The sequence below is a fragment of the Brachycentrus maculatus genome, unplaced genomic scaffold (genome assembly GCF_059751285.1).
Source record: "Brachycentrus maculatus isolate JH-2025_06_01 unplaced genomic scaffold, ASM5975128v1 h1tg000843l, whole genome shotgun sequence".
In the NCBI taxonomy this organism is placed as follows: domain Eukaryota; kingdom Metazoa; phylum Arthropoda; class Insecta; order Trichoptera; family Brachycentridae; genus Brachycentrus; species Brachycentrus maculatus.
The window spans coordinates 36,876-63,898 of NW_028281570.1; the positions used below are offsets into that span (position 1 = coordinate 36,876).

Below are 27,023 nucleotides of genomic sequence, written 5' to 3' on the forward strand. Positions count from 1 at the left end.
CAAGGCAAATAATAAATACAATTCCCATCTAAAAAAAACCTAACTGTCTTAGTTGACTGTTGGGGTCAGCTCTCCTCGTCCTCAGGTTGTAGGTCCTTCTATTACATGACATATGCACTAATGCACATATCGCTCACTCCTTTCAAGAACGTCATAAATCAAAAAACATGATTTTTCATTAGAACGTTTTTAAAGTTTAAAAATATAATACAAGTTATTAAAAATAAATATCAAGCCACTCATTGAACTTTTTACTGTGCAACAGATCTTTTTAGGTTAAACCTGAAGATTTATTCTCCATTTGAAAAATAACTAGTTTATTTTAAAAAAATAATTAAAGTAAGCCTTTTCTTGAAAATGCAAAAACAACACTTTCTGCCCTGTAGCGGGTAAATATTAAGTTAAAAATATGCCTCTTTTGCTACATTTTCTGGGCATTCCGAAAACATGCACAGCTGGAAATTGACGATTTTTGATTTATGACGTTCTTGAAAGGAGTGAGCGATATGTATGTATATTTTTTTTAACGTTGTATTACCAAATAATGTTGTCTGCTTCTTCTTTCTGGCTACATTCCAGCTAGTTGTCTTTGTAGACTGCTGGGGTCAGCTGTCCTCGTCCTCAGGTTGTAGGTCCTTCTTTCATGGACAACGTCACCTAGGCCATGCCATCGAATCGTGTTATCTTTCTGCAGCATCCATGATTTGTTTTGTCTTCCTCTAAATCTCTATCGAGGAAGATTCATGGCCATTGCCTAGTTCGTAATATGTTCAGGTTCTTTACATCCTATGTGCCCATACTATATAATTTGGACATGCTAAAATTTCCTCGTCTTCCTCTGCTTCGAGTTTTAGCTTTATTCGCCTCGTAAATTTGTTTTACAGTTCTTCACTCATTCGTTACACTTGCTCAAACCATCTCAACACTTCTTATAATATTTTAACAATTTAAACATACCAATATGAAAAGCTTACAAAAATGATAGAATTATGTATACGTAAGCTACAAAATATATGATAATAGCAAAATGTATTGAAAAAAACTTGAAAATGAAAATAATATATTTTTAAACAAAGATTTGGAAATACCCAAAATTTCGTCAAAAAAATACCTGCTCAAATAAAATAAGCTTCATAAATATTTAAAGTCATGTTTTCAGGCGTCTCCCAGTATGTAAATAATTCGAGAAGAATATTTGCACACATTAAAAATAAGGGTCTCCGTAAATAAAAAGCTTACTCAAATCAACCATTGATACTACCAGGAACTCACACGTGAAGCTACTTGTGAATTATATGATACGAGTTACAAAAAAAATATTAATGTGGTTGTCAATCACGGAAAGAATGGTGAATGTTACTCGTGCATAAAGCAGTCACTTTAACCAGTCTATAGCAGGTCATAAGTCCTTTAAATACCCAGACTTTAATATTCTTCTTGATCCTTGTTATGATTTATTATGAATATAATAATAAATTAAAAAAATATATTAGCTTCAAGGCTAATTTTTTATAAAAAAAATGCTCAAAGACTTAAGAGGGATTACGTTTTGACGAAATTTTTGTAATAATCGTCTAAAACCTAACAAATTGGAAAATATCTCTCTGTCAACTAATCCCCGATAATTTTCAAATTCCGCTAATTGCTTATGAGGAAATAAGTTTCTTTTTTTAATCATTATTAAACTTACGCAACAGTAAACAAGCCGTCATTAGTTATACAAACGTTCTTAAAAACTGTGAGAATTCAGTCAATTTTTGATTAGCGTTTTATTAAAATGCACATATAGTACATGAACGTATGTGTACACAGTTTCGCAAATATCGAATAAGAAAACCGAGTTAAATCATAAATTTAAAAAATTTTAACCACTTGGTTACCAGGCTTTTGAAAAAAAACACGATTTAAACTTAAAAATACGTCAAAAGTTCAATATGTTCGATAATATCGACGGCCCCTACGTAAAGTACTCTATCAGTTACTTTATCTGTTACTTTACAGGAGAGAGCCTAGAAGATTTTTCCAAAGTTTTTTTTTATTATTTATTAACGGTTTTATCTGAAATTCTAAACTAGTATTCTACATTCAAAAATACGATAAAATAATGTATTAAATCGTTTTAAAACTTTATGTTTTGTCAAAATTAAGTAGTTTTAGGAGTTCAGTTCATTTTGAAAATTCAAAATTGCGTCTTATACGCCTGAAAACTAGGCGCAATTTTTTTTTTGTTTATTTATATTTGTAGATAACGGTCAGTAGATAACATACACCAAATATCTCAAAATTGACAAAAATGTAGTTAAAGCACTTTATGTAGGGGACGTCGATATATAAACATTGTCGATCTGTGCCATTGTTTTATCTTCAGCGTGACGAAAATATCTCTCGGATTTAATTTTACTAAATCTAGGCAACGTTATAAAAAAAACACAACCTAAATGACTAACAAGTAAATGCTATTCGCTTAATGTCCACCTCCTTTTTACGCCGTACTCATAACACTGAAGATCAAACGACTCACAGACATAATTTCCAACATCCGGTGTTGAAAGAAATAATGTAGGGGTGCGTGTAATTGAAAAAGGTTCGTGAAGCATCCATGCATCAAACATGTATTATATTTGTATCAATTTATTGTTTTGGGTAATTCAGTGTATATAATTTTATTTGTGTATTAATTGTTAAATCAAACATAGATTTTTCAGTCAATTATTGTGACAATTGTTTATCCTAGTTATGACATTTTCAAACGAATGGTATTTGTTTGAAAATGCCATAACTAGGCAAAACAATTATCACAATTTTAATTTTTATGTGTTTTTTTTTAACAATTAAATACAACTAAGTAGACTGAAAAATCTATGTTTGATTTAACAATAAAAACATTAATTAAAATTAAGTTCTACGAATTAAACGCCAAATCAAAAAATACATAATTTTACTTTAGTTTTATTCAATATAATCTTTATTTTTATTAAAATATTTAGTACATTTATTTTTTAATCACTACTTCACTCGTTTTTCCTTAGAGCCATAACAAATCATGATTCCTTGATTAGGAATACAAATATTGACGATTTGCCTTGATGCTTTCCTAAGCAGATAAAACACTCGGCTCCTTGTCATTTTCTGCATACAAAGATCTATTATAAAAATGTATATTTAGGTAATGACAACACGTAGCACAGCTACATTGTGAAACTTTCAACTAATCTTCGAAGGTCTCAATAGATATATGTATTGTATATACGTTGATATATAAAGTAAATAACACACCTTCAAATGTAAACAATAATTTTTATCTAGCAATCATTGAGTTATCATATCGCACACCTAGATCAAACTGTATCAACTCAAAAATTATGATTTTTTAGAAAATCACTTATTCGGGTTCTACAAGTATCAAGTATGTAATTGTAATCCAGGATTAGGAATTGCATCCAATTTTTAAAAAATCTCTGATTAATAAAAGCTTTCCCTATTCTAACATAGATGGCTGTTGTGCCCTCACGTGTGCTGGGTCGCCAAATCGATCAATATATCTAGAAGTTCCAAAAATTTGAGTGGTGTGGTTGTCAATCATGGGTAGCATTGATGAATATTGCACGTGTGTAAGGTGATCACTTATCCACCCTATTACAGGTCGCAAGCCCTGTAAATGCCCAGACATCTATGTTCTTCTTCATCAATGTTGAGATGACAAAAATACATAGTGTATATTTATTGATTTGGCGTTTAATTTGTAGAACTCCATTTTAATATATGTATTAATTTTAAAGTTTTCATTTGATAATGCCCTAACAAGGCGAAACAATTGTCACAATAAAATACAACTTAGTAGACTCAAAAAATCTGTGTTTGATTTTAAATTAATACATAAAAAAAAAAGCTAGAATTGTCACTCTACAGCTGTGAACTTAGAACTGGACAGCTCGTAATATGCAAATAGGGCTCTAACGCAGAGATAATATATCCAAAGGATTATACTCCCGGATCTTTAAACTTGATTGTTTGATATAAATGTAACCGTTTACCCAACATTCACACTTACATAACGCCAAATAAACCGGACTGCAAACATAATTAATTCTATTCCCGAAACATTTTCTTAACGGCAGGTTATTCCAAAAAAAATAGTGCCTGTGAATTTTCGTCAATTGGTCGAGATTATTCAGCATTCGAGTTTCATTGAATGGCATCTCATTGAGAAGTGACATTAATTAAAATATTACTATGTGATTTTTATGTAACCACTTTGATATTAATAGCAACGAATGAAAATAAAATATCATGTTTTTTTACGAAAATGTTTGTATTGTAAAACTTCGATATAACGGACCTCTTTTTTATGAATTTATCTTGATTGTAAAATAAGTGAAGGAAATACGGTGGAACCTCTCATAATAATAATAAAACCCTTATCCGCACCCCAATGGTGCATAGGGCACTGCTCCATATGAACACAGTGTTATCTTGATCGTTTACACACGAAGGAAAGGTGATCAGCCCTCCGCTTCAGGTACCAGTCCAGGATAATATTGAATAAATATTACAGTGAAAAAATCACTAATATTTATTTGACCCCCCTGGGAAACGAACCCGGGACCTCCAGAACGGTAGCCGAGCGTGCTGACCATTACACTAGAGAGGCGGACAGAACCTGGAACCTCTCATAGCGAGCATTATTCGTTCTAGAATCTTACTCGTAAAGCGAAGCATTTTTTTGTTTGGACTGTCGTGAAAGTTCCGGCTCACAAGTGAATGTCGTGAAAAGGGGACTTGCCCTTTCTCTGTATCTCGTTTTGCGAAATGTCACTCGTTAAGGGAGCAACTTTTTCATTTCAATAAAATGCTCGTAATGCGAATTACTCGTTATGAGACGCGCTCGTTATGAATGTTTCCACTGTGCAGTATTATTTTTTTTTTTTGAAAAATATTTGTATTTTTAATTATTTATACTAATACTTCTATTTCATGCTACTTCTGTGAGCCAAAGCGGTTCATTGTTAGATATAGGTATCAAATAGTGGTAGAGTGGATTTGAACCGAGAAACTCTGACTTAAGAGTCCGCGACACTAACCACGGGACCACAACCCGACACCAACCCGTCGAGTGAAAATCATTTAAATTTGATATGACCAGTACACTATTCGTAGTCAATCAGTTATATTATGTTATATTAAAATTTGAGAAAAACTTGGCACAATCAGGTATGTCAAATACTTGAAAGCGGCCGGGTCAGGAGTCGTAATAATCGTCGGGTATGTATGAGGAGATGCATGAATGTAGAAGAGGCAAAGAATGTTTGCAAAGACAGAGCGGTGTGGCGTTCGATTCTCTCTGCCTACCCCTGCGGGGAAGCGGCGTGATGGTTAGTTAGTTAAAAAAAAAAAATATTTATTATACTGAGGTTTATATAGATGTACATAATATATTGATATGTCACTATTTAATGTTTTAATTTAGAATCCAAGAATATGGATCACAGAACTGATCCTCTTACCTTCATATAACTATTGATCAAATTAACCCGGCATCAATCAATGCGGTGCCCTATGCACCAACAGGGTATCGATTAAGACCAAATAAGTTCCTTTATATAAATGATAAATGAATAATTTAAAAATATTATCCTACTTATATGTACAATCGGTAGTAAAAATAACATACGCTATATATTTGTGTAAAAAAATATATTGAAGCAACATTTTGAGTGTGTTCAAATACTTGTTCACAAAATCTGGATTGTCTCCAATTACAAGAGTTATTTTCATATTATTTTTTGACATCTCATCAAAGATGAAGAAGAATATGGAAGTCTGTGCATTTAATTAAATGCATTAAATGCCCAGACTTCCATATTCTTCTTCATCTTTGATGAGATGTCAAAAAATAATATTGAAGCAATTTGCAACGTATGGTATTTCTGATAAAATGTCACCTTGCACATAATCTCAGTTTAAATGTGTTACATTTGTATGCGATATGCTTATAAAATACAAAATTATCATTCAAATCACTGGTTTTTAAATATTTTTATTCCAGTGCCTTCTTGGAAATTGTAAAAGTTATGCCATCTACATATTTTCAGTATGTTATCCATGTCTTTTTTTTAATCGCTAGTATAATGGTAGTACACACTAGTACCTACTATCCTACCTATATACAAGCGACTTAAAGTAGGGGCTTTGCGGGTTATCCCTTTTCAAAAAAAAAATAATAATATTTTATAAATACAAGTTTCAAGAATAATTGCAATATGGATGTTCAATATGGACAGAATGGTGAACGCTACACAAGTGTACAAAGTGATCCCTTCAGCTAGCCAAATGCCAGGTTGTAAGCCCTGGGATGCTTTTGATCACACTTCTATATATGTTCATATCAAGTTGAGACACTTAAATAAATATATACACGATAATCATACAGAATGCATCGAAACATATCGCTCACTGCCTCTAACAACGTCATATATCAAAAATCGACAATTTTTAGTTGTGCATGTTTTCGAAATGCCATGAAAATATACTGCATCCCAGCAAAAGAGGCATTTTTAACTTAATATTTACCCGCTACAGGGCAGAAAGTGTTGTTTTTAGATTTTGAAGAAAAGGTATTGTTTAATTATTTTTTTTAAATATACTAAATATTATTCAAATGGAGAAAAACCCTTAAGGTTTTACTTAAAAGGTTATATTGCACAGTAAAAAGTTCAATAAGTGGCTTGATATTCATTTTTAATACGTTTCATTATATTCTTGAATTTTAAAAACTATCTGAAACATACAAACAGACACTGTTGAAAGGAGTGAGTGATATGTGACAATAGATTTTAAGAAATAGTGGCATATTTACCGAGTTAAATTAAAATAAATAAAAAACAAAAAACTTGTGTTTTAATTAATACCTTGCAATAAATTACTTAGAGGATCGATTTTTTATACGATGGTAAATTATTACAATGTAGATTTTATCCCGAAATTCAAAACCGCTTCGACAAAACAAGTTAGAAACGTTTTATGAGCTAGCGTATGATCAAATAACCCGAAACAGGATTTCAAATATCTCTAATCTTACGATCCATTTAATTACCTTTGCTTGTAGATGGAATTTTACTTAACAATAGATAGTGTAATTGGTTACAATAACTTACATAAGGCTTAAAAAAAATACTTTGTGAATTATTTTAAAAGATTTTTTACAGAAAACATAATTGATTTTAAAGAAAAACTATAACTTATGTTATAGGGGAAAAGAAGAGTGTTATTGACACTCTCCTTTTATTGGCATTAATATTTGTTTCAAACTTTTACTTCAGCGTGCTATCCTCAAAGTTTCATATGGTATACATTATATAAAATACAATGAAGAAGTTAACATATAAACACATATGTGGAATTCATTAATTGGATTTTCTTATTGTCAATATAACTATTTAATTTTTTTTATGTAAAGCCGTATAAGCTGCCCAAAAAATTAAAAATAAATAAATTACATAAATAAATAAATTTTGTCCGCCTCCGTAGTGTAATGGTCAGCACGCTCGGCTACCGTTCTGGAGGTCCCGGGTTCGATTCCCAGGGGGGGTCAAATAAATATAAGTGATTTTTTCACTCTAATATTTATTTGATACTACCCTGGACTGGTACCTGAAGCAGAAAGCTGATCACCTTTCCTTCGTGTGTTAATGATCAAGATAACACTGTGTTAATAATGCAGTGCCCTATGCACCATTGGGGTGCGGAAAAGGGTTTGAATGAATAAATAAATAAACAACTTCTATCGCATGTAAATTTTCAGCACCATCTTTGGATTAGTTGATAAAGTTTTTTTTTATTGAGACTAAAACTGAACTATGAACTCTAATGATTACTTCCAAATTATTTTACATACGAATCAACGCTTGAAAATTTAATTTTCAAATTTTTATATATCTTACATTTTGATCAGTTTATTGGTGATAATAACAGCTTCCGAAATATGAGTAGGATTTAGGTTTTGATTGATCTGGTCGTGCCAAGTCATTTTTGGCCATCCTCGTTCTGCTACCATTTGCCAAATATATTTTTTTGTCAGTTTCCCAATGTCCATTCGCTCCACATTTCCATACCACCTAAAATAACTTTTCTCAATCTTTTCAATTACTTTTCATCAATTGATTCGGCAGTCACTTTTTAGTAAAATCTATCCATTTTTTTAAAGTCGAATTCCACAATTGTAAATGTAATACCACTATTATTATTTTTTCAAACCCTCATCCGCACCCGATGGTGCATAGGGCACTACATTTTATACACGCAGTGTTATCTTGATAGTTAACACATGAATTGTGATCAGCCCTCAGGTACCAGTACAGGGTATTATTGAATAAATAATAAAAAATCACTTATATTTATTTGACCCCCTGGGAATCTAGCCCGGGACCTCCAGAATGGTAGCCGAACGTGCTGACCATTACACTATCGAGGTGGAATGCCACTATTATTATACACATTTTATAGTGGTATATACTAAGTAAAACTTTTCAATTACTCCTAGTTCAGACTTATATTCATATCTAATATTTATTTTTAATTACGTCATGCAACGATTTTTGTCCTTTAGTCTGAGAGAACGCATATCAACTGCATTCACAATGTATGTAACATAGTATACTTTAAATGATCCTCAAATAGTAAGAAAAAAAATAACAATAAAACATTGAAACGAATGATATTCCGTAGGGCTTAAGTCAAAGTTCACGTAGCACATCAAAGTTCAAGTAGCCCCGTTCTACAGTATGTACTTGTAAATCGATATTGACTATATACTAAACATACTAACCATCGACAACCTAAAAAGAGTTTACTATGATATCGTACACTCACTACTACAGTATGGCATTATTGCATGGGGAGGTTCATACAACAACATACTGAACTCAGTGAAAGTAGTACAGAAAACCATAATTAAAGTTATCTTGAAAAAAAAACATATTTCCAACAAAATTATTATTTTAAAAATTTCAAGTCTCAAATATAGAATCCGTTTATAAAAAAAACGCAGTTTTTCAAATACTAAAGGGTGACAACTATTTAAATTTAACAAAAAATTTATCATCAAGATTCTCAAACGATTTTCCTACTCCAAAATGCAACACCGAGCAATTTCAGCAAAACTTCAAATATTTGGCAATCAAACATTTCAATAAACTCCCTAAAGAAATGAAAAAAATAGATGATATAAAAATACTTAAGGAAAAAATTAAAGCTCTATACATTTAGATCTTGAAAAAATATACAAAAAAACTATTATATATTTTATTATATAACATTAAACCACGAGTGTAAGTCCCTCTCCAAGCACAAGAGCACAGTCTCTTTTATGGAGAGGCACAGCGATTCGATATATAAAAGTTCTCCATATGTATAAATGATTCAAATGTATTATGTTATAAATAAAAATGTAAATATATTAAATGAATAAAAAGAATAATAATAAAAAAATGAGACCAATTTTCCTATAATGACGATAACTGGGATTTTAACCCTATGTCTTGATAATATCAATTGTGTTTTTCCTCTATAAATAAACATAATTGAATTTATATATGTTTTTTTTCATCTTACTCTGCTTTATAATTTAAGCATAAGACAAGTTGATAGATCTGTTTTAAGTATCATAGTGATTTGTATAATTGTGATATTCGTGTTCTTTTGCTGTTGACCTCTAGACGACTGAAAGTTTATTGTAAGGACATTTTTAATACTTTTATGGGTACGTGAGGTCAAACACAGTCAAGTTCAACATTTGATGTGACATAAACTTCAAGGATTCAAAGGAACCTTTTTAGGATTGAGCTGTAATACTCGTATACTTGGCCTGGTCAATTAATACTGACGCCATAAAATAGATTATACTTCATGATATAATTTATATTTGAAGCAATAACTTTGTGATTTTCCATTTTTTAATTAAAATATAAATTTGTTTTGAAACTATTTTTTTAAAAATTAAACACTTCAATATACCACTTGAATGAGTTTTATTTATAGATTTATATATGTACGACTAGTTTCGAAAACTTACAGATGTTTTCATCTTTTGGTAAAAAAATAGTATAGTGGTGTGGCATTCTATTATCTCTGCCTACCCTCTAGGAAGCTACGTGGTGGTTTGTTAATTATTTAATTAAGTATATGGTATATAAAAGAAAATAATAATAAACTGATTAATGAAACACGATATATATCTTTGCAGAATCTTTTAATTATAATATAACGACTCACAATAATTAACTATATGTATTTTACTGTAAAATACCATAGTGTATGAGTATATTTAACAAGCTGAATTAAGCCATTTTCTTGAATTTCTTATCAATTTTTTTTATTATTTTATATGAAGAAGAATATGGAAGTCTTGGTGTTTACAAGGCTTCCAACCTCTCATAGGCTTGTTTAAATGATCACTTTATACAGGCGTAATATTCACCATTCAACCCTTGATTGACAACCGAACTACCCAAATTTTAGTAAGCTTTTTTCTTAGAGAGAGTAAGAGATCTTTTTTAATGTATCCAAAATCCTTGGCGAATTATTTTAAATACTGAGAGATGCCTGAAAACGTTATTTGAACAGATCACTGGCCTATGACAGGTTGTGAGCCCTGTAAATACCCAGACTTCAATATTCATCCTCATCTACGTCGAGATGTCGAAAATGTAAAATAACTCCAGAGTGGAGAAATTTAGATTTGAGAAGAATTTGGACATACTTAAAATGTTGTGGACATCAAAATATGTTAACAGATAAAATATAACACCAAGCTGTTTTTACGAATAATTTTTGAAATTTTCGTTTTTAATTTGATCGAACTCATCTTCTTTTTCTACTTCCTTTAGTGTACTTAATGGAACTGTGGAGTTCCGTATGTCGATTGTGGTACAATGGGTTTATCAGGAACTCCATAGGAAGTAGCAGGAACTGAATATCCTAAGCTGCTTCCTGAAGATGACTCTCTGAAGAGGCTGGCCATCATGTTGACTATGGTGTTCTCGATTTCAGCGTCTGATATCTGCTCTCCAGCTGAAGGATCCAAGGACACAGTCACTGTGTAAGTCCTAGGGTATCCTTTGCTCTTAACAACGCTGGATTTGTGACCAAAAGAACCTGATTTAAAACCAGACGAGCTGGAAGATCCATCTATAAAATTAGATTGATGCCCCGTGGCAGGAAGTTGCTGATAGCTAAAGGACGGGGCTTGGGCGACGTTGAAACTTTGAATTTGAGCTCCTTGATAACTCGTTTGAGGAGTTTGCTGAACCTGAACTTGCTGTCTAAATGTTTTCACTTCTTTCTGATAAGTTTGGACAGGAGCAGTTTGATATTTGATTTGAGGGGCTTGCTGATAATTTTGCACGGGAGCTTGCTGGTAAGACTGCACGTCTTGCTGGTAAGCTTGGGCTGGGGCAGCTTGAAACGAAGGGGCAGGAGCAGCCTGGAAACTGGCTTGAGGGGATTGCTGGAATTCAGCTTGTTCATAGACTTTGATATCTTGCTTGTTGATTTCTACTTCGGCAGCTTGATATGATGCTTCAGGAGCACGATAACTAGTCTGAGAAGCTGATTGGAAACTTTGTACTTGAGGTTGTTGATGACTTTGGACTTGAGCCTGTTGGAAAGATTGTACAGGAGCAGTTTGGTATGTTTGAGCTGGAGCAGTTTGGTAAGTTTGCGCTGGAGCAGTTTGGTATGTTTGTGCTGGAGCAGTTTGGTGTGTTTGTGCTGGAGCAGTTTGGTATGTTTGTGCTGGAGCTTCTTGGTAAGTTTGTGCAGGGGCTTCTTGGTAAGTTTGTGCTGATGCTTCTTGATATGTATGTGCTGGAGCTTCTTGGTAAGTTTGTGCAGGGGCTTCTTGGTAAGTTTGTGCTGAAGCTTCTTGATATGATTGTGCTGGGGCTTCTTGGTAAGTTTGTGGTGCAGAAACTTCTTGGTAAGTTTGTGCTAAATTTTCTTGGAAAGTTTGTGCAGGAGCATCTTGGTAGGTTTGTGCTTGAGTTTCTTGGTAAGTTTGTGCAGGAGCATCTTGGTAAGTTTGTGCAGGTGCTTCTTGGTATGAAGGTTCAGGAGCATCTTGGTAAATTTGTGCTGGAGCTTCTTGGTACTTTATTTGTGGAGCTGGTTGGTACTTTTGAACCGGGGCTTGGAAGCTTGGTTCTGGCGCAGCCTGGACGGGCAGGGCAGGTGGGGAAGTTGGTATGGATTGATACGTCGGCAGGGGAGCGGATTTAGGTACAGTCTTATAGTTTTGAGGAGGGTGCAAATTGGCAGGAACGGAAGGAACATCATAGTTGTAAGCAGTTTCCGAAGACCCAGAACCCTGCTGGATACTCAAGGTCTGATCTACTTCTGGAAGTGGTGCGGGGACAGGAGATGGGGCGAAGTGTGTCTGCTGCTTCGATACTTCCTTTTCACCGAAAGAGGTGGATGTCGGCTTGGGGTAGTCATAGCCAACAGGCGCCTCCGCGATGACCAAGGCGAAGAAAGACACAGCAGCTATCTGTAAAAAAATGACGAAAAACGTTAATTGAATCTCCAATTACTGGGAAAAATGTGATTTATTTTACTCTACTTTTATTTATAGGGGAATTGTACAGCTTTACATTTAGTAAAAGTATACAATAAAAAATAGTTACATTAATAATAAAAAAAGCCAATTACACAATTCCACATTTATTTTATAATAACGATCAGAAACATCAAGAGGAAGGGAGTAAAAGGGTGAGGGTGATGAAGATCAAATGAAAAATTTGAAAGAAAAATTAATTATGATTCCTATTAATTTTTCTTCATATCCAATATCCAATTTTAAAAAACGTGTTTTTCACTCACTGTTTTTTTTTTATCTGAGGGTACTTTTTACAATTATGGAATAAATAATGTCAATAAAATAAGAGAGAAGGTAGATAGAATGCGGTCAAAATGCGACCTTTTAGACAAATGTGTGGCAAAACGGTATATGATTAATGTTCGAATGGTGATATGAGCAAAGAATGCAAGACATAAGCATTATCTATAAATATAAGAAAGGTGTGTTGAGATGGTTGGGATATGTGGACCGAGTGAGTGAGGAAAGAACGGTAAAATACATTTATGAGGCGAATGTAATTGGAAAAGTAAGCAGAGGAAGACCGAGGATACTCGGCATGATCAAGTATGTCACCAAAAGATGTCTCTAGTGAAGTTTTAGTGATTCAAGAACAAGGTTTCTAAATTAGTTCATATATATATAGAGAACTTCCAAGAATTTAAGTAGTGTGGTTGTCAATAATGGGTAGAATTGGTGAATGTTACACGTGTGTAAAGTGATCACTTAAACCAGCCTATGACGGTCGTCAGCCCCGTATATGCCCAGACTTCCATATTCTTCTTCATCTTTGATGAGATGTCAAAAAATAATAAGTATGTCAAATACTTAAGAGCGGTTCATTGGTCGAAATAATTGGTGGGTATGTATGACAAGATGCATAATTGTGAAAAAGGCGAAGATTGCTTGCTAGGACAAATTAGTGTGGTGTTCTATCATCTCTACCTACCCCTGCGTTGGTTAATTGATGGTTAATTAGTTGTTTCGAGAATATACATTAAAATTTTACGCATATTCGAGTAAAGAAGTTTGTATTCAAATCTCATACGCACAGGAAGTGATTTAGATAAAATTAACGTATCCATTTAATATTAATTAGTTACTTATTGTAATCGTAAATACATGAGGTAACGTCCTTCGAAGCTGTGGTTTCCAAACTTTTTTATTGCCACGGATCTCTCAAAGTTTGATAATTTTGACGGACGTAGATTCTTTACATTTAGTATTTTTTGACATCTCAGCAAAGATGAAGAAAACAAGACTTTTATTTACATGGCTTCCGACCTATCATGGCTTGGTTACACACTTGTAACATTCACCCATTTTACCCATGATTGACAACCACACTACTCAAATTTTTCGAACTCCTAGATATATTGATCAATCTCGTAACACACTACGTGTGAGTTCACGACAGATGTCAGCAATGTAAAAAATAACTCCTAATTATTTAAATTATTAAAAAGCTCTTATTATTTTATGACATCTCAACATCGATGAAGAAGAATATGGAAGTCTGGGCATTTACGGGGCTTACGACCGTCATAGGCTGGTTTAATATGACGGTCGTAAGCCCCGTAAATGCCCAGACTACCATATTCTTCTTCATCTATGTTAAAATGTAAAAAATAATATGAAAAATAACTCCTGCAATTGGAGATAATCCAGATTTGTGACCAAGTATTTGGACTCACTCATGTTGTATATTTTAGACTGTTTTGATTACATAAGTCCGTTTTTATTCGAATGTAATTTGGCGTGAAATGGTTTAATTTCATTGGACAATTCGTGGGTGTAAAGGCAAAAATCGTTAATTCAAAAATATGCAACTTCGACTTAATGATGCGGATTATAATGTTTTCAACATTCTATATGCTGGCAAATACACAAATTAGTTTCATGTTATATTTATGTGGTTTTAAAATTAAATTATATTTTATGTTTAATAGCGGGTATTTTATTGAGGCTTTTTTTTTAGATGGGAATTGCATTTATTACTTACCTTGCTTATTTTGTACGAGGAAATAGATCATTTAGTGGATTTTTGTTTCTTCTAACTAATTAAATATGTTTTTTATTTGAATTTGTGTTGAGAACAGGAGGGATAATCTAGTGAAAAATTTATTCAGGCTAAACGCTTAAAATAACAGGAATTATTACAACTTATTATTATTTTAGAGTTAACGTTATTTGTCAATATACCCACGAATTATTGATTTTTTTGTAACTGAAAAATTATTTAGTATTTTATTAGGTATGTTTGCTTTTTAACTTATTTTTTTATCTTTAACCCTAGAATACTAAGCTATCGTAAAAATTACGGCAGCAAAATGACGATTCCTGGAAAACACAATTTTTGCGTCAGTCCACGCCCCTTGCTTCACAGTAGCATCCTGATATGTACCTTAATTATTTTTTTCATTTAAACGTGATCTCTTTAACCCTAAGAAAGTTACTGTGTACTACTTTTAAAATAATTAAGGTTTTGATTGTATTCTATATTTGTCTTTTGTGTATTTTTTATGTTTTTTTTACGAACGAGGTCACTCGAAGGATAGTTTAGTAACCTAGAGTTAAGCATGGCCTTAGGAGGCCCGGTACTATTTAATTTACGGACTGGTGCCAGTAGGCGACCCAAAGATTGGGGACCTCTGCTTTGAACCATCTATTTTAAGCTTAATTGAAAACTCAAGTTGACGTAAATTTCAGGTTTTTTCGGCCACCATTTACCATAACGTTTGCACCTGGATGCTCAAGGCCAAAAAGTTGATTCAACTTTTTAAAATGAAATAAAAAGTTCACAAAGATGTATCTGGTAGATACTAATAGTATGTGAAGTAACGCAAGAAAGCACATCCCAGCAAAACACACAAATCATAATTGACACTTAGCAAATCATATTTAACTATTATATTATATAATGGTGAGATGAAAAGAAGCTTTTCATCGAGCAGAAACTCTTTTATTAGTATGAGAGGTCTGAATCCAGGATTAAAATCGACATTACTTTTTTGTAGAAGACGTCAGATAGAGCTCAGTGAATTCAATGTTATAGAAGATTAATTTAATTAATATGTTTGTTATAGAATAAATTTTAAAAGTCATTCCTTTGATTACAGGTGAGTTTTGGTTAAACAATTGTGTATTACCAAAACTATGATATGAGATATAACTTAAAACTAATATAATAAAAACCTTTGGTTACAGAGCAACACATGGGAGTTTATTATTTCACACCTACTTGAAAGCAAAATATAACCTCGATATATATACATATATCCTCCTTCCTAGTTCCATATATTATTACCTCTAAAAAATGTGTATCTTTATTAAACTTTTTTGACAAATATTCTGTGTGTACTTAAATCATGTGCTGTTTATTAAATTTTGTAAGTTTTCATTGAGGATGTAACTCCGAAGAAACAGGTGGAATAGTACGTTAGGTACTATATGTGTTTTCGTATAAGTGTGTGATTTTTTTCCATTACACTTAAAAATTCACATAGACCTTTCCTATATAAATATTTGGTCACTAAAAATTGTTATGCCATAGTTTTACACTATGGTGTAAGAAAAAGTGACATTAATGATTATGAAAATGAAAAAATATTGTCGAAAAACTCGTATTTCTACAACAAAAAATATATTTGAATGCAAAATTCATATGGTAAATACATAAGGAATTGATCGATGTTATATGATTTAAAAAAATGACCTGATGCATTTGTATATAAATATACATTAACATTATCATGTCATTTTAATGTATATATCGCTCACTCCTTACAACAACGTCATATTTCAAATATTGTCAATTTCAGGGTAATATTGAAACAGATATAAGAGTGAATAGAAACGAATATTTATTTTGAACCCCCTGGAAATTAAACCCTGATAACTGATATCGTAGTATCGCTGTTTTTAATAAATATCAATTATTTTATAATATTTTTTTACCCAATTTAAATTCAATTTTTTTATTCATATTATATTATAATAGAACAATAATTTGAGAATAGTAAAACAAATTAGTGAGGTGAATGTGGTTGATAATAGAAACAGAAGAAAACCGAAAAAAAGTTGGTGTGATCAAGTTTTATAAATGCTTGAAAGTGGTCAGGTCACCGGTTGAAATAATGGGAGGGTATGTATGAGGAGATGCACGAATGTGAAAGAAGCGAAGATTGTTTGAAAAGTCAGATTGGTGTGGAGTTCTATTCTCTCTGCCTACCCCTGTAGGGAAGTTGCCTGATAATAAGTTATCCATATATATTATAAATGCAATATTTAATAAAACTTCCTACTAAATATATCACAGTTTTCCAGAAAATATTGTAAAGAAATGATAATTTTCGACGTTTCATTAAAAAAAACATTTTATTCTATTCATAATTATATACTTATAGTATTAATTTCAATAATAATAAATATTATTTTTGAAATATTGGTGATTCTTTTTCAGGCAAGTCTAAGCGGCTAGCGATTATAGAAATTAAGTTAAAAGAGAGTAGTACATCGAACCACGGTCGCTGACTTGAAGTCACTGATGCTACTACAAGACCACACCCCAGATCATAAACTTACTCCGTTTCGAAAATAAATTAAATCAGTAGGTAAGTACCTACGCAAATTAAAAATAAAATAACATTTTTTCGTAGCTTTGCAACCCTTTCCGCGTTCCTTGTTCAAAATTTTCAAATTTAAATGTCAAACACTTGTTTACATCACTGTAGACTGTCACGACGTCACTATTATCGAGGAAATGTCAACATAATTAATGAAACTCTGTTAAAACTTACAAATTTCGCGGTCGCCATGTTTTTTTCTGTATTCCACCACAACTGTCAATATGACACTGGGTACAATCGGTCATCCTACATGCTTTATATAGACTTACTCGTCTGAATCGATAATTTTATATATTGAATAGATTAAAAACAAAGCTACGTTTTTTTTTAATATTACTACTTCTCACAAGGAACTATCACGAGAGGTGGTATCATATATGATAAAAATAATGATGGACATTGGTATAAACCAAGCTAGGACACAAAATGCCGGACGCTCTTCTAGTGGAACGGAAGGCCTGCTGACGACAGTCAACAGTCCGCCTTCTCCTGAGGAGTGCAACGTGGTTTCCTCCCAGCAATGAGCAAATGCTGAGAAGTTCCTGATTGGCCCACACTAGATTATCCCTCCTGTTCCCAAAAACAGATTTTTTTTTAAACATATTATTTAGTTAGAAGAAACAAAAATCCACTAAATGATCTATAAACCTTGTACATAATAATCAAAGTAAATAATAAATGCAATTTCCATCTACCAAAAATACTACTACTACTACCATCACACCGTTTCACCGCAGGGGTAGGCAGAGAGGATGGACCGTCATACTCTTCTGTCCTGATACACGCTCCTAGCTTCCTTCACATCCAGACATCTATTCACACATGCCCTCCGATTACGCAGACTTAAGACACCGCCAGATTTTAGGTTCTGATTCATCTGATCGTGCCAAGTCTTTTTTGGCTGTCCTCGTTCTGTTCTCCTGCTCACATTCGCCACATATGTATATTTTCTTAGTCATTCTCTCGTTATCCATTCGCTCCACATGTCCATACCACCTAAGAGAACTCTTCTTAATCTTTTCAAGTATCCCTTGTTCAGCCTTGCATTCCTTTCTTATATCTTCGTTTTAAAATCAGTCATACTGGGGGGTCAAATAAATATAAGTGATTTTTTTACTGTAATATTTATTCAATATTACCCTGGACTGGCACTGGAAGCGGAGGGCTGATCACCTTTCCTTCATGTGTTAACGATCAAGATAACACTGCGTTTATATGATGCAGTTCCTTATGCACCATAGGGGTGCGGAAAAGGGTTTGAAGAAGAAGAAGAAATACCTTTAATTGCAATGGTAAAAATCTGTGACATATTTTATTGAATATCATATTAAATTTTTGAGAATTATAAAAAAGTACCTAAATTTATGAATGAATGGGAAGTTTTTTTATTATGATGACATCACAAAGTCACGTGATATTTTTTTTAATTGAATAATAGCTAATTGCTAATGTATTCGTATTTATGTATTTAATTACTGATCATCCATTTTTTATTCTGTTTTTTTTTTGTTTTAATTTTTTAAAAAATCATTTCCTAATTTATAAAAGCATGTTATTTTCTTTTACGAAATTTTGAATGTGTACAAATAATTGTTCACATATCTGGATTTTGTCCAATTAGGAATCATTTTTTTACATCTCAATGAAGAAGAATATGGAAGTCTGGGCATTTACAGGGCTTACGACCGTCATAGGCTGGTTTAAAGGATCACTTACACTCGTGTAACATTAACGAATTCCACCCATGAATGACAACCACACTTCTCAAATTCTAGATATGTTGATTTAATTCGAAACATATAGTTTGAATTCACTAAACCATCCTATGACGGTCGTAAGCCCCGTAAATGCCCAGACTTATTATTTTTTAATAATTTATTATAAAATAATTTTTTGATTTTTTATTATATATTTTTTTTATTGGAAAACCAACAGAATATTTAACAAAAATAACATAATATAATAAAATTAATAAAATAACATCCCAATTAGAGGTTTTCACTTAAGTAATCTAAAAATAAAAATAAACTGTCATGTAAATACTTGAAAGTGGTCAGGTTAGGAGTCGTAACAATCGGCGGGTATGTATGAGGAGATGCATGAACGTGGAAGAGGTGAAGAATGTTTGCAAGGACAGAGTGGTGTGGCGCTCTATTCTCTCTGCCTACCCCTGCGGGGAAGCGGCGTGATGGTTAGTTAGTTAGTTAGTTAACTGTCGTGTACATAAAAGTATATTTATATAATAAACTTACATTACACAATAGATTTTTTTTTTCATCAAATCATAGTATTTTTCTTCATCAACCAGTCAAATAGGCATCAACAATATTAAAAGAAACATTATTGATGTCTATTTCATTAAGCATTACATTGCACATATCGCAGGCTCGATTTAAAAATCATTGAGATGAGATTCTTCTTCATTCATCATTGAGATGAGAAAAAAAGTATTATTATTTTATTTTATTTATGGGAGGTTTTGGCCCATTCGTTTAATCTGATAATCGGTCATCGCTTGACCAATGACATACTGGCTCCGGAATATACGAGATTAAACGAGGATCAGGACCTCCTTTTAGACCTCTCCAGCATAAACGTTCCATTTCCCACCAAAATCTTAACCTTATTAACCTCCCCTAACAAACTTGTTTGTAAAATAATTTGTAAATATCTTAAAATTAATTGTATAAATTTGTAAAGGTGTATGATAACTTACTAAAATAACTCACTAAACAAACTAACATAACTAATAAAACTAACCCCACTAACAGGAATACTAACACTTATAAGTCAAATGTAAAAAGTGTAAATAAAGAATAACTCGACACTGGCTATAACACCCAAGAAGGGTGAAAAGCCATCAAAAAGAAGAAGAAGAAGATGGATCAGGACCGTCGAGGCGCTGTTTAGAGCTGCCCAAGACAAGGACATTTACTCTCAAGTGATGACCCTTACTGCACAGAAGAAGTCAAGAAGTTGAGTTCCTCTGGAGGTACGCGACATCAGGAGGATCTGACATGACACTCGCGGAAGAATAAATATAATACTTTGTACCAAAGAAAAAATTTAAAATCCTAAATATAGCATATTGATACACTGTATATTAATATTACATGAGACATTACTATTTATCATTAGAATCCTTAAGATATTATATGGTAGATAGCTCAAAAAAGGTAACTTGCCATCACGTCGCTTACCAACAGGGTTAGGCAGGGAGAGAATAAAATATTCTTGCACTCATTCCGCGATTACGCGATTATTCCGACTCCTGATCTGATCAAGCCGAAATATTTGACACCCTTGATCACGCCAAGTTATTCTCGATCTTCATGTGCTCCTTTTTACAACTACTGTTATGGAATGAATTACCTTTCCTTGTAAAAAATGCACCTTCTCTTATAACTTTTAAGAAACGTCTGAGACATTACTATTTATTATTAGAATCCTATCTTCCCATCAAACCTCTTCCCTAAGTTTTTCCCTCTACCTCCTTCCCTTAACTCCCTTTTTCCTTTGCTCTCCTTATTATCATATTTTGTATTTTATGTTTTCTGAAATGTCAATTTGTAATTTATGTTTCTTTAAATGTTCAGGTACTATCTACCCTCTGATTTTTTTTTTTTTTTTTATTTATTGGCAAAGCACCCAATTTTGGGTGATACCTGCCATACTAGTGATTTTACATACTTAAACACTATTTTTTTTTATTGATTTTTTTTGGGGTCACACGCTTTTGCCATACTTTTTTATATGTTTAATGATCGCACCGTTAACATTTTTTGAGTTGATTGACAATAGGTGTTGTACATTCAGGGGGAAGGACAAACCCTCAGACCCTCTGATTGCAAACAGCTATATATATGGTATCAAACGTTTTGATCAATATCACTAGTCGATATGGATGGTTGGAAAATATTGCATTTTAGCTATAAGCCTGCCAGTTTACTTATTTCTTTTCTGTACATAAAGTTTAAATAAATAAATAAATTACATTAAAAGCGTTTAAGAATAAGTTTTGAGCTTTAGACTCAATTGGTTGTGGGGGAACTCGGAAAGTTATTGCGACAGGTAGGTACTCTATTAGATTCACATACAATTGACTTGGGAAATTCCATGTGTTTGGGATTTAATGGTATGACAAGGCTCTTAATAAAATCAACAAAAATAATTTTATCGCCCGTAGAAAATTAACCATGAGTCAACAATTTATTTATACACGTATGTACAATAAATTAATTATATGCATCTGACATGACTCTAAAGGGTGCAATACGAGTTAGTCCTGTATGATATATAAACATACTTATATATATATATATATATATATATATATATATATATATATATATATATATATATATATATATATATATATATATATATATATATATATATATATATATATATATATATATATATATATATATATATATATATATATATATATATATATATATATATATATATATATATATATATATATATATATATATATATATATATATATATATATATATATATATATATATATATATATATATATAAGTATGTTTATATATATATATATATAAATATATATATAAAGTATTTTTTTTCATAAACGTCTCCAACTTAGCCTTAAATTCCCATTTAACATCCTTATTTTTAAATATAAGACTAAACATTAAATGTTACCGTCCGTCTCCGTAATACAGTGGTTACAGCCTTTGGCTACCGTGCAGGAGGTCCCAGGTTCGTTGCCCTACGAGCTCACGTAAAAATATATGATTTTTCTTCGTAATATTAATTTAATATCAACCTGGACTGATACTTTTAGCGCAAGACCGATTGCCTTGCCTTCACGCAAATAACAATCAAGGTAAACACTGCGTAGATTCGATACAGTGCCCTTTGCACCATTGGAAGCGAATAGGAGTTACAAGTAAAAGTGTAAAGTATTGAAAATTATATGTAAATACTAACCAAAACAAATTAATGAAAATGTCAGTTTTAGTCAATAATTTGTTTGACCATGTAGGTAGGTACCTATATAAGACCACCTGAATAAATAAAATAAAATACGTGTTGAGCTAGTACCTAGTACCTACCTTTAAGCGTTGCCGCACTCGTCGCTTTTCCGATAGGAAAATTAACGTGTGCGGAAACACTTTTCGAATGATCTTCGTGTATTCGTAATTCCGAATTCGAAAGACTGACGTGTACGGCAGCGCTAACGAAGTATTCACGTCTATTTAAATAATATGACATACGTGATGCGTATTTGATTTTCAAATTATGTAAATTACATCATACTTACTTTTCTTAAACTGGTTTTGTACGATGTGTTTGGGTAAATCTTGAAAGGTATTCCCACAGACCGCAAATTCCGAGGCGTTGGACAGATCCGCCTTTTGCTTAGATACCTAGGTGATAATAAACAAAATAATGAATTGCCTGCGTACAGAAAGTGGTCACGATCTTAACAAAATAAATACAAATTATCGTATCCATCCGGTGACCATCGAAATACTATGGAGGCCTGGATATTTACAGGGCTCATTGGCTGGTTAAGGTGTTCAATTAATTCAACTTATTCCTCACATGATAGACAGCCACATTACTAAAATTTTACTAAGTTGTATATATGGTTCATGTGACTAACTAAACAACAAACTATCACGCCGCTTCTCCGCGTGGGGTATGCAGTGAGAATTAAATGCCGCCCCAATCTGTCTTTGTAAACAATCTTCGCCTTTTCTACATTCATGCATCTCCTCATGCATACCCACCTATTATTCCGACTCCTGACCTAATCATTTTAAGTACATACTTTATCATGCCAAGTTTCCCTCGGTCTTCCCTGTCACCAACCACACTCGCCTCATAAATTAGTTTCACTGTTCTTTCCTCACTCATTCGTTTTCTATGCCTAAACCATTTAAACACAACTTTCTTAATTTTGTCGATAATGCTCATCTCAACCTTGCATTCTTTCCTTATTTTTTCACCATTCATACATCGTTTTGCCGCACATTCGTCTGAGAGTCTTACTTTCATCCTTTTTATGCTAACTTCATGCTTCATTTTCATTCATTAGGTTTGAAACCAGTTGTTATGGTTCATATGACAACAAAATTCACGTTTTTCTTTGAAGACTCCTAGGCATTCTGCTATATGCTTAATATTAGCAGGTAAGAAGAAACCTTTGACTATGTATGTGTGAAATCCTGAAAAAAAAAAACAGAAATCAATATTTTAAAATTCCATATTTTTTTAAATTTTTATAAGTATAAAAATTCATTTATAGCGACATCTTTGTACACACATTCGAACTAATTCCAAACTTATCCAACTTAAGAAAAACCATAGATGAATAAAATAAGTACCTATGAAATGGCGGCATTATTGTGTTGCCGTATCAAAAAAAGAAATTAAGTAAATTTTTTTTTTCTCTCAATATAATGTTTGGTTTCAATTGCGGATGTTTTTACCTAAAAAAATATTTTTCTGCTTGAAATGTGTACAAGAGTTTTAAATCTACTTATTTTGTCCAATATTATTTTGATATGAGTCAGGTAGGTACTTTCTAATGATATTTTTTTATTTATATGGCAATAACATCAGTCATCTGTCACTGTCAAAATATTGTATTTTTTGGTTATGTTGTAGGATGTTTATTAATATATAATGATACAACTTATTTAACTGTGATCATTAGTATATCTTTGAATAAAATGTTTGATAATACAGATAATTACAGTCACTTGGATGAAGATGTGTTTTACATCCTTGAAAATATCCCTAGCAAACTAAAAGATACCGACCCTGACAGTATAAAAATTCATTCCGATTATAATTGCCAACAGATTGTGCACTGCGTTTGCGCTGATTCTTGTACAAATAAAGAGATCTGTAATTGTCTTGTGAATCAAGACGTAAATTATGTAAATCGATGTTCTGAACTAGTGGCAACCAACGAGACATTGACAAGGGATAAACCTATACTGGAGTGCAACCAATTGTGTTCCTGCAGTGTTGATTGCCACAACAGGCTGGTACAGTTTGGTCCTAGGAAAAATTTAGAAGTGTTAAATTGTTCCGTGGTTTATAAAACAATTGGTTGCAAAGGTTTTGGACTTTACACAAAATACTTTATACCTAAAGGTGGCTTTATTTGTGAATATGCTGGTGAAATTTTGACAAAAACAGAAGCAGTTGAACGTAGTTTATTCAATAAAAATAATAACCTGTTGAATTATATAATTTGTGTAAATGAACATTGCGGAAATAGTAAAATTCAGACTTTTATCGATCCGAGTAGGTTTGGCAATATTGGTAGATATCTCAACCACAGTTGTGAGCCGAATTGTGCTATTTTGCCAATCAGAGTTGATAGTCTAATACCAAAGTTGTGTTTTTTTGCCGTGGACAATATAGATATTGGTACAGAACTGACATTTGACTACGGTTCCAAGTCTAAACTAGTATTTCGTGATGAAAAAACGGAACATAGAATAGAATGCCTCTGTGGAAGTAAGCAGTGTCGGAAATGGCTACCCAGTGAATCTTACGATTGAAAAATCTAATTCTTCTTTTTCTTTATCCATGATCCCTTCCCAGGTGGAGCATATACCTACAAAATATTCCATAATAAAAAAAATTGTGCCCAGTCATATATATAATCAAAGGGACAATCCAATCTTGATATATAAACATTTAAAATTACTGCCGGTACGCGGAATATTGTGGATGAGTATCATCGTTGAACAACAAACTAGACAAAAATATCGAAATCCTTTAGTACACAACCATGATACACGATTTACACACAACGAAGGTTTGATAGTCCCAAGTATTAATAAATATGGGAATCGAACACTGCAATATATCGTTCCGAACATTTTCAATTTGTTGCCGACGGATGTTGGAGGTCAAAATAAAATATGGAACAAAGACAAAATAAAAGAATGGGTAAATGATCAAGAGTTAATTTTATGAAAATTGTAAAAAAAAATTATATTCCTAATTTTTTTCTCTTTTTTATAAAAAATGTATTAAAAAAGAACTCCACCGACAAGACACACAAAGTGGCTTGGTGACTCTGCAAAAACTCTGCAAAAAAAAAAGGTTTTAATAATGTATAAATTGTGATTTAAATAAATGTATATAAATAATAAAAAAAAAATGAATAAAAAATATATTTTTATTTTTATCTGTCACAGGTATATAAAAACACACACTGTTTCCTCAGCTTGCTCCCAGGGCAGTCCAGCATCTCTAAATTCCGCTGAGTACAGTCAATGAATGGTCTTCAGCGGCGCCGTAATCCTCAGGGTTGGAAGAAGAGACTTTAGGGGTTGATGCTCTTATGTGTCTTCTTGGGACTTGTCTCAACTCCACTTCTTCTTTCTTTTTCCCGTGTCGCAAACTGAATGATGATTGGTTTGCTTCTTTCATGGTCATTCTCCACCCGTCTCTATCCTCTGCATCCAACTCCACATATCCGCTAGAGCGCATGTCGGAGATGATTTTATCAATGTAGTTTAAACTTGGTCATATTCTGTAGTTTATACCTTCTTACATGCCCTCTGCAATCGTAAGAAGCAGGCCTAGGTTTCTTACATTAAGGCCTATTCATTTGGCTTGCTATTGGACTACTTTATTTAGTAAGCATCTAGACTACCCAGACCTGCTTGATACCTCGTAGTTCCCTAAATGTTCCGACGAATGAATCCCCAGTGTCGGGTTAGTGTCGCGGACTCTTGAGTTTCTCGGTTCGAACCCACTCTACCACAATTTGATACCTATTTCTAATAATGAGCCACTAAGGCTCACAGAAATAGTATGAAATTGAAATATTTGTGTGAATTATAAAAACACAAATATATATCTCTTTAAAAATTAAAATATACATGCGCCTGTAGCACTACACCTCTAACGCCTCCGGCCAAACATTTTCTTTATTCTTTATTAAGGCCTGATTTTTATATAGCCATAAATTAGATATTGCAGTGTTTTCTGAATTATAAATTACTTGTCTTTTGACCTCTAGAGTCTTAAATAAATTCCTTGCGGCTTGTATTTCCAACATACACAAGCTGATACGAGTGCCGGAATGGATTTCTGTCTCCCCTAGCTTTCTTGTCATGTCTGTCCCCCTGACGACAACTATTACTTGATGTCCTTGTCTTGGGCAGCTCTAAACAGTGCCTCGACAGTCCTGATCCCCGTCCAATCTTGTGTATTCCAGAGCTAGGAGATCTGCCTTCTGCCTACACCTCCTCGACCCTCTTTTTTGCCTTTTATGATTAGGTGCAATAGCTCGTACTTCTATCCTACCCCTTTCTTTCTTTTGAACTCCTTTCTTCCAAACTTGTTTTCCTATTAAATACTATTTCTTTTCCTATTTAGCAGTGATATCCTTCACTCTGAGCTCATGCACTTACCTAGTTATTAATATATTATATTTCTACAGTCTCTACCCAAGAAAAAACTTATTTCCTCATGTTTTCACATGATTGTAAATAACTTACATTGCTAATAAATCCAGTCACTTTAATATGATATACAACTTTTATACGAGAAATTATATTTTAAGAATTTGTATATTTTTCAACCTCTCCGTGCACACTGCCCCAACTTTGGGGCCATAAAATATCAGGTCAGATGGTGTGTGGTCCCACGTTTGGGGCATAGTGATTATTTCTAAAATATTTCCAGATTATGTCGGGATTTGAACTACCAACGCCATCTATTGATGATACAACAAAATTAAATAATTTATC

The 27,023-nt window shown here is 32.7% G+C and overlaps 2 protein-coding genes across 2 annotated transcripts; one reads left to right on the plus strand and one right to left on the minus strand.

Annotated features, from left to right (window-relative positions):
* Nucleotides 1-10,010: 10,010 nt before the first annotated feature.
* LOC148300067 (uncharacterized) lies at nucleotides 10,011-17,489 on the minus strand. The gene is made up of 2 exons (XM_088275318.1): nucleotides 17,428-17,489; nucleotides 10,011-12,541 (listed from the first exon to the last, which is right to left on the minus strand). Exons 1-2 carry the CDS (start codon nucleotides 17,443-17,445, stop codon nucleotides 10,889-10,891), a joined length of 1,671 nt encoding a protein of 556 aa, XP_088131444.1. The 5' UTR covers nucleotides 17,446-17,489; the 3' UTR covers nucleotides 10,011-10,888.
* A 6,404-nt stretch (nucleotides 17,490-23,893) lies between these two features.
* LOC148300068 (putative histone-lysine N-methyltransferase set-23) lies at nucleotides 23,894-25,425 on the plus strand. Its single transcript, XM_088275321.1, has one exon. It carries the CDS (start codon nucleotides 23,973-23,975, stop codon nucleotides 24,813-24,815), a length of 843 nt encoding a protein of 280 aa, XP_088131447.1. The 5' UTR covers nucleotides 23,894-23,972; the 3' UTR covers nucleotides 24,816-25,425.
* The last annotated feature ends 1,598 nt before the right edge of the window (nucleotides 25,426-27,023 follow it).